This window comes from Centruroides sculpturatus, unplaced genomic scaffold (genome assembly GCF_000671375.1).
Source record: "Centruroides sculpturatus isolate CEXI.00-Female unplaced genomic scaffold, Cexi_2.0 scaffold1008, whole genome shotgun sequence".
NCBI lineage: Eukaryota > Metazoa > Arthropoda > Arachnida > Scorpiones > Buthidae > Centruroides > Centruroides sculpturatus.
The window spans coordinates 93,036-102,693 of NW_019385260.1; the positions used below are offsets into that span (position 1 = coordinate 93,036).

General features: G+C 30.6%; 1 protein-coding gene across 17 annotated transcripts; it reads right to left on the minus strand.

Moving 5' to 3' along the window:
- Positions 1–1,402: 1,402 nt before the first annotated feature.
- LOC111636836 (protein ABHD15-like) lies at positions 1,403–9,420 on the minus strand. Of its 17 annotated transcripts, none has more exons than XM_023382195.1 (7): positions 9,283–9,420; positions 8,942–9,066; positions 8,155–8,313; positions 7,296–7,428; positions 3,524–3,608; positions 3,078–3,351; positions 1,403–2,886 (listed from the first exon to the last, which is right to left on the minus strand). In XM_023382195.1, the coding sequence occupies exon 7, from the start codon at positions 2,857–2,859 to the stop codon at positions 1,642–1,644; it is 1,218 nt and encodes a 405-aa protein (XP_023237963.1). In that variant the 5' UTR covers positions 2,860–2,886; positions 3,078–3,351; positions 3,524–3,608; positions 7,296–7,428; positions 8,155–8,313; positions 8,942–9,066; positions 9,283–9,420; the 3' UTR covers positions 1,403–1,641. The 17 variants fall into 17 exon arrangements, 16 of the variants coding, with proteins under 16 accessions (XP_023237963.1, XP_023237969.1, XP_023237962.1 ...); XM_023382201.1 differs by having other exon boundaries at positions 8,942–9,023; positions 9,283–9,386; XM_023382194.1 differs by lacking the exon at positions 8,155–8,313.
- Between the last annotated feature and the right edge of the window lie 238 nt (positions 9,421–9,658).

Genomic DNA, 9,658 nt, shown 5'->3' on the forward strand with positions numbered 1-9,658 from the left:
TAAATATGTGTAAGATCTATTCACTTCTTAAAAGAAAACTTTGAAGTACTCTCGTTAATTTATACTTCAAGTATATAAAGGGACTAGAAAAATTAATTTAATTATAATCTCTTGATTACGTAATTAATTTTAATAAGCAATCTCTTTTGCATTTTATCGCAAAACAATTTCGAATACATTAAATTTAATTATATATAGTTAATTAATCGTGTTATTAATTAAAAATTTTAAAGGATTTACCGCTAAATTTTTTTAATATTGTGATTAATTATAATTATAGTTTTAAGGACGAAACAACTATAAAGCGAGAAAAGAAATAATAAAATAACACATTTATAAATTGATTTTTTTAAAATATTAAAAATATTTCTTCTTCTCCGAACTATCGTTATAATTAAAGCGAATGAATTTAATGTCAAAGTTCAGAAAATTCGTGATTAATTATTTGATAAATGTTTAAATAAAATTAATACATTCTTTAAGTAAAAACACCTCTGAATAATATTTAAAATAAAGAATAATTTCGTTTGGCCTTTTAAATATTTAAAAAATTTCAAATCTTGTTATTTATTTACTAATAAAAATTCTCTTCTATTTATAATAATGAATAATAAATTGAAAAATTTCTAAAGGGATTGTAGAATTTAAAATTTGAAGTATTTCATTTATTTTAAGACGACCGTTAACAAAAGAATCGCCGCAAAATTCTCTTCTTCGGCATCATCTCCATTGTTTACTTATTGTAATCTTTATATATATATAGGAAGATAATTGAAATGAATTACGGCAATTGATATAAATTAATCAAATAAAAGATGACGTTAATGGATCGTTTAACGTAATTCCTTGATTAAAAATTCATTAGAATTTCTATACGATTTGGATGATTGCATCGATTTTAAATATCACAAAACGAATTTTGTACGAATCTCCTGCAATATTTACATATTTAAACCTTTGAAGTTTTTACTAAACTTTTCGGTTTATTTTTATAAAATTTATGTAAATATTTTCTTTTAAATATTTGCTACTTGGAAAATATTCTAAAACGTATATTTCGATTCCGTGTTTATCGGTAAGTGAATTACTTTTAAATTTGTTTTTAAAATGAATCTAATAAATCTATAAAATTTAATAACTTTCTCATAATTACGTCTAAAACTTTTAACTACAAAATACCTTCAGGTAATTATAACGGAGAGGATATTTAGTCGGCGTAACGTTATGGGAACGGAGCAACCGATAAATTCAGTGTTTCGGGTCATCAAAACACAATCGAGACTTCCGTAAAATCCTCTTTTACTACACTAACTCATAAGATAAATATATTTTAATATCAATTTTAATATACCATAAGAAAGTATTTTAATAAATAATAAAAAAATATGTATGTGGTTATAACACTAAAGCGACGGTAAGGAGTATCTTCTATCAAATAAAGTAGAGTATTATGATTTACGGGCTTCTTTATTCCAGTTTATACGGAGAAAGAAAGCGTGCCATTAAGTAATAAATTATATTTTATTTAATTTCTGTAACATCCTTAAGCAATTCGATAAATAAGAAATATAAATAACACCGGCGATCATCTCTTTGATGTTGTAGAAGGAACCGTAGTAGAGTACTTGCGCGTTGAAGGTTTCACCGTACGTTCCGAAGGAGAGCGGCTTTGGTAATTTGTTCTTCCACGGACGAAAATTCCAAGGTCACTTTAATAAAATCTAAAGTTAATGAATTAGCCCAGGATGGAGGAAATAGCGCACCCGACTGGAAAAAGCAGCAGTGGCCTCCGTTAGCAGTTTCCACCAGAATCATTTGAGGATAGACTCGAAAAACGTGGTAAGGAATGGCCGTCCGAGGTACGAGAGGATCGTCTTTACTACTCACGCACAAAAGAGGAACCGACATTTCGTCGGCATCTCTCAACGGCGCGTTCTTCTCCCAATATTCGTCCCAATTGTTGCAATTGCACATCTTCCAGTAGACTCGTTTCTCGAATTCCGGAACGGTGCGACTGAGAAGGGCGGCATTCGAATCTATCACCTCGGATAGAGCGTGAGAGTGTAGACCGAGAAACCTGCGAAACGACAAAAGACGAGAAAAGTCGTAGAAAAGAGGCAATCCGCGTTTGTAAAGGCTTTCGGGATCGAAAATGGGTGATATTGCAACTCCCGCCGTTAGGTCGGCCGAACTGCCGTACTCCCCCAAATAAGACAGGAGAAGATCCGCCCCCGTTCCGTAGCCGACTACGGAAAGACGGAGACCAGAATATTGGCTCCTGATAAATTTGACGGCCTGCCGAAGATCGGAAGGATCTCCGTAGGATTGGAACTTGGGAGTGGTGAGCGGAGAACGTCCGTGTCCTCTTCTGTTATAAACCACCGGGTGAAATCCCTTTCCCATAGCCCGTAGACTCATCTCTCCCACGTCCACGGCATCTTCCGTAAAGTTGGGTAGTATTAGTAGCAAGTGATGGTCGTTTAAAGAGTTTCTCCACGCTCCCTGGAAAGACCAAACGGCCCAATCGAGCGACACTAATCCGCGATCTTTCAGTTGTAGATATTGTCGCCGATAGCGAACTTCCGGACAAGGCAGCAGATAACTTATCAACGCTTGCACGTAAGGGTTGTAAGCCCAGAGTGGGGGATAGTAAGATCGACGTAGATCGGGTATTCGATCCAGAAGAAATCGAGAAAATATAGATTCTTTGTAATGAAGAGTGGGAAAGTGTCCTCGGGATTTATTACAATTGCCAAACAGCAAGTGGTAGAAGAGTGCCAGGATAAACACCGCGGCACTACAGGTCGATATGGGGGTAAAAATCAAGTAGTTCAATAACTGATCGGGATCGAATATCATCTGCACTGGCCACGACTGTTTCCTTACCTGAAACAAGATAAAGTAATTACCGTAATTATTCTAGCACAAAATATACTATAATTGCTATTAATTTCATATCGATTTTATTTTAAATTCCTTTATTTAAAAGTTGTTATAACGTATTAATAAAAAAGAGTAGTGTTTGCCAATTTTTTTTTTACTCCGATAAGCTTATAAAGTGGTCAAAACTAGTTTACCGAATCTTATTTCCGACGGTCTCCGGAGTGTGAACTTCGGTCCTTATTCGATAAATCGCATTAAGGCTAAGGACGAAAGAGAACTTTCAAAGACATTTTCACTAAAATAACACAAAGAATAACTCTGAAAAAACTAAATAATGTTTTCCCGTAAACATTAGAGCCATTGTTTCCCATGAAAATAGCGGTTTTCTGATACAAGACATTTATATTGTTCGATATTTTCTTTTTGTCTTGCCCATCGCCGGAACTTTTTGCACTTTTCCACAAAGTTCTATCATTAAAAATATTTTATTAACTCTTTAATATTTTCAAGTATTTACAAAACAAATTGTAAATTTTAACAATAACTTATTTAATAGAAATAATAATAATTTATGTAATTATTTGTGATCGAAATAACCGGGTTGATAATTTTAATGGTGATTTTCGAATAACATCAATACCGTAAACAAGATTAATGCCTTTGGTTTGATGCGCTGGAACATCGACTGTGTGGGGAAGAAGGAGATCCCGATTAACTCTATAGGTCTATATAAAATAGAAATTTACATTGTATCATTGTTAGAAAATTGCCGACATAAATTATAGATATTTGTTACGACACAAAGAAATAAAGATCGTTATTACTTACTTTTCGATAACGAATATTTTTAAATAAGAGAAATCATTATAATTACCGCAATTTTCTTTTAAACTTTTCTCTATTTTATCGCTTCTTTCGTGTTAGGAAAGAATTCGTAAAAAATAAATTCAATAAGCGCTGGACCCTCTGTCATATAAAGGTGTTTGTGTATAAAGGTGTTTGAAAAAAAGAAGAATTCGAGTTTTTCATTGGCTGAACGAGCATCGTTATATACCGAATGCGTCGTGAATAAACACAACACCCAAAAGAGTATTATTCTATCGACAAAATAATTCCATTCGGCACTTCATTGTTCGCTCCAGTGCATCTCTTATTAGAAATTACGCATAAAGAAATGCTTTCTGCCAACGTGTAAATACAATTGATCACAACTCTAATTTGTTAAACATAAATTACCATTGTTGGCAACAATATTTATGTTTATTGAAATATAATATTTCTAACAGAGAAAATATAAAAAGAACTATCATAAAAATTTATTACTTGTCACAAATTATGAAATTTAATTACATCTTAAAAAGATTTTGTTTATTTTTTTAAGCTATAAATACCGCTTATCTAGTTATTTACTCGACTCATCCCTTTTGTAAACAAGTTAATTTTTCACTAATTAATTATTTCTAAAGAAATTAAGCTTCAATGTGTGTGCACATTCATTCTTAATTCTGAGTTTTCAGCGTTATTTGTATATAATCAAGAAAGAAATCGACTTCTGCGGACAAACAAAAGAGAACAGTTCGCACGGGAATGGGAATTTCTTCTCTTTGAATCAGTCTTTGTACGAAATGAATGCGCCGGTTGTTCGGATCTACAACACAAATCATAATTTATTTCGGGAATGATACTGTTAGAGAATAACATCGTATTAGAATCGATTCAATATCTTGTAAAGGATGTGACAATATATATAAATAATATTGTCTACGGTTCTGATATATGACATATGACAATTTATTTTCATATGTCCATTAGACTACTAAAACCGAGTGGCTTTACTTATCACTTTTAAATCTGTATCGCGTAGAATTAAATTCGTAATATTTACCGATTTAACAATAAGAACCTTTTATAAACAAAATGTTTTTCCTTTTCCGATTAGCCAGAGACAGAAAACAAAGGACAGGTATGGGCACGATTACGGAAGAAACAGATTATATGGCTATTAGACGAATCTCTTTTTGAAACAATTACGTTAATATTAATAAATTTGTTCCATTCTGTTTTAATTAATAATAGAAACTTCGACTTAACCGTGACATTGTTAAGAAAAAGAGAATAAGAGTGAAAGAAGAAAGGGGTGTTGGCAAAGGACGAAAGCGATCGGGTCCGGTGGAGATATTACTTGACTCTTTCTTTGTTATCCGCCACTAAATAACGATCATTTCCTTCGTCTCCATCGACGACATCGTTAGCCACAACACCTCGGAAATTACTTCGTCCTAAATCTGTTTTAACTTCCAACAATTTACAAAATTAAATTTCGTATCGAGTAATATTCTATAATTCTATTTTTGCCCGACGTTTTCCGAAAAGGTAATAAACCGTGTAATAAGCTTCGTTTTTCCAGGCTACTACCATCCTCGATTTTCTCCTTTCTTACAATAGAAAATTTCGGGTGATTTTCGAAATTACTCGAATATGCGGACCCTTTTTTTTTTACTTAATGGAAATAAATAACAACAATCATTTCTTATTATTTCTAGAGTAACATTAATGAAAATATATAAAAGGTTTTTATAAATTATGTACTGTACAATTTACTTACATTCATTATTACTTCTTTTAAAGTAAAAATATAGGCCTATATATAAAATTTATTAATATTGATTTTTAATTTTTCTTTTTAACAGTATAAAATGTTTTCGGTTTCTGTTTAAATTGAATTTAAGTAAACAAAATAGTTTTAATTAAAAGTTTCATAAAGTGATTTATTTATAATAGTCTAGTGTCTATTTATACGAATAACATCCATGCTTTTAAATTATTCTCTTCAAATATTCTCTAACGTGTTCTAAATATTTCTCTAACTAGAAAACTATCGACAAATTAATCTCATTTATTTACACACATATAAAAATGAGGACGTTTGTTTGTTTGTTCGCTATACATTCCTAGGCCGTTCGACAAATTGCTACGAAACTCAACAGTTACGCTTATATACACCTAACGTAGATAATATTGTAATCATACTCCAAAATATATATCGCATTTCTAAAAATCAATTATAATTTTAATAAGCTCCCTCCGGTAGCCGAGTGGATAAAACCACCGAAGTCTGGTAGTTACTTAGTCGCGAGTTCGGGCATGGACACGTGAAAGTTTTCAAGGTTTTCTTTGCGTTAGTAACACCTAAATAGAGTCCAGCTTTCCATAAAAGTCTTTTCTGGGTGCATCCCCTCGGCATTTCGTTTACGTGTCGCTGTAACCAAGTAAACCAAACTAATTCTAACGAGCGATTATTTATTGTGACATCGTCACAATGTTGGGCTGCAATTATTCGTCAGATTATTCTCAATTCTTTTAGTGGTTTCTTGAACCTGTACTGTACGTCATACTGTTCCTATTAGGAATAGATTCGTTCTGGTTATTTATCTAATTCCGTTTAGAGGAAATTTTGAATTAAACTAAAGTTGACTTCTGGTTTGTATCGGAAGCTCGTATATAATTAATCTGGCTTCTTGGTCCTAATTTTTCCATATTTGGTCTTGACTTTCATCTACCTAACTCCTTTCTCGAGATTAAGAAAAGACAGACAACAGACAGACACACAGTTGGAAGACAATCGTAATTTATGGCTACAATTTTTTCAAATTGCAGCACAATAATTTTTCTATAAGCGCAATAATTACGTCAACTTACTTCCCACGTAGTTTATATAATCTGTTGCCAGAATTTAAACACGTTATTATCACATAAAAGCAATTATTCTGACATTTATACAAGACTTTTTTTATTTAATTAATTAATATTCACAATACTAAAAGTTACTCTTTCAGTTAGTCTATATTAATAAATGCAATTCGTTTTCATTCATTATTTTCTTATCTTAAAAAATGAAAAATTGCAGTATTTTTTGTTTATAAACATTAAAGATATAAAAATACGAATATTAAATTGAATCGTTTATTAATAAAAAGAACAAATTTATCGGGTTTAAAAATAATTAAAATAATGGAATTTCGTATAAACTTTCCAACCATAAAGACGAACGTTACGGATGCGAATTACCGAATTACCGAAGCTAGAATGATGCTAGGATCAATTGCCACACTTGGAAAAATAATATCCAGAGAATTATGGATGCTGCAGAATCCTAATTTCTTCCCTAGAAAAGTTTAACGACAGATGTTACACAATATAATAACAATTATTAACAATTGTTGGTAACCTTTTCTTTGAATTGCCGTCATTACCCTAAGAGAGAAGAGCGGAACGATTCCACTTTAAAACGTTTAATACGAAATTTTCCTGTATTAAACCTGTTTATTGTTCTCTTATTAATACGACCCACTAAACATATTTATAATTTAAAACTCGATAAAAATGCGATAAATAAATCATTAATTAAGTACCCGGATTGATAAATTATTGGTGTGCGGGTACACCTGGAAATTTTGATGCTTCAATTCGTTTTCTCTATTCAATGTCTATTATTTCATTTCAAAACTTTCGTCTTAATTAATTTACACCCCTATTGTCATACTTCTAGAGATTCAAAAATTAAACAATTTAAATATACATAAAAATAAATATTATTAAACGTCACGTGTTAAAATAGATTATAATTTATAACACAGGACTAATAATTATATAAGATTACGTCTAAGCTTATAAAAATTTTAATACTCTTTGTCGAATATTATCTTGCCGAAGTCCTGATATACGTACATAAATATAATGTCATTACACGAAGAAAAGATCTGGTAATGAATAACCTAAGTCAATATAATAAGCTTATTAAAGATCAAAGAATATTTTTGGAAAATGAGAAAGTACAGTGAAGATAACCAGCTTTAAAGAATTTCTTTTCTTAGTTAACTGGAAGACGTCAATCAAATATCTTATAAAATAACGTCCGATGCCAATAGAAGGCATACAAACTACTTATCGATCCAGAAATTCCTTTAAATTCCAGTCCGTTTCCTACGTTCTTGCATAGTAGATGTATGTAAATGAATACACACATATATATATATACAGATTTACTTATTATTTTATTTGGGTTTTTAAAATAAACCACGCGAATACAATACGAAATTATGTATTATAAAATAAACAATTTTCTTTTTTAATACCCCAAAATTTAGTGCACTGGCGTCATTTAGAAAATTAGAATTTTTGTTTTTGGGCCAAGTTTTGTTGTATTTTTTTACATTCATCAAATTTTAGGCTATAAAAGCGTTTTCCAGATAAACTAAAAGTAAAACTTACCTTGTATTTATAAATAGATAAGTCCTAAATCTATATAAACATAGGCTAAATATTAGTATTTTTATAAAGTTTTTATAGGAAATAAACTGTCCGAATTAGCGAATATTTAAAAATATTTTCTATATCGATTGTTGTGTTTGAAACATAAAAAGGAGACATCTAAAACAAGAAAAATACGAGATATTCAATTATAAATAATTCGAAATTTTCGTATTTTTAAATTTATTATAAAAGTTTTTCTTTTCTTCACAAAAGAATAAAATAGTAAATAATTCAGGAAGAATTTCTCTATGTAATCCCTATTTTTAAATTATAATGAAAGTGCGGGTCGTTTCTACGTATTTTGTATACGCAGAAACGAGGTAAAAACACGAATTCGTCGTGCACTAGATTCAAAATAAAGCGATAGATAGGATCGGATTTTGGACGGATGCAGTTCCTTTTAAAGAAATGATTAAAAACATCCTGTGTACTTGCTTTAAGAATAATTTTTCAATTTTTTTTTTAAATCGAATTGTGATCAATAGTATCTTGCCACGATTCACGTAACACACCGATCGATTCTTTTCCTCGTCATTCTTTTATATAGCTTTGTATAGTTTAATCTATAGAAAATGTGCTTTTGTCACTTGCAACGACGTAAATCTCTTGTCTTTTATTCCGATTTATTCCTATTCGTTTGGGGTTTAACCCCTCTCATTTGGAAATAATTATCGAATTAAATTAAAACGTATATTGCATATTACTTTCCTTTTTTTTTTGTATATATTACTATATTCCTTCTTACCTTTCTACCGTGTGTTAATCTACGTAAACGACGTTTCTTTAAACTCCAACCCTTTTAAAAATCCCGCACGCGAGTACTTATACTGTAAGCGGAATTTCAATTCGTTATTTTTGGTTGTAAACAAACTGTAAAATCAATCAGTAAAGAAATAATACCATTGCAATGTACTGTACAGTAGACAGTAGTCTACTTATATTTAGAGACAGGAAAAAATACATTATTTAACTTAAAAGCAAATTAGATAAAATATTCGCGTATATAACGTATATATATATATATATTCTTTTCGACGTATTATTTATAAGATTATAGAAGATTACGTTACATTAGAAAACACTTACACGTCAAAGTGGGGAACGTCGAGCCGTGCCGAATGTCAGTGCTTCGTTCTTCACGTTCGCACTAACAACGCCACCTACCGCAACAATCGAAGAAGAAAACAATCCTTCAATTAACAATAGATATTAACAACAATAAGAGTTCATCTAGACTTTAATTAATTGTTTATTTTTTATATTTTATTACTTCTATTATATTAAATCTAATCTTATTAGAATAATTTTCAAAAAAGTTGTATAGATTTATCGAATAAATAATAAATTTAGATGCGATCTACGAAACTAAAATAATAAAGACTATTTAAAAAAAAAATGAGTTGTCTAGTCAGAATTTTATTCTTAGTGGAAAGAAGCTTACGGTTTCTTTTATTCGTTTTAT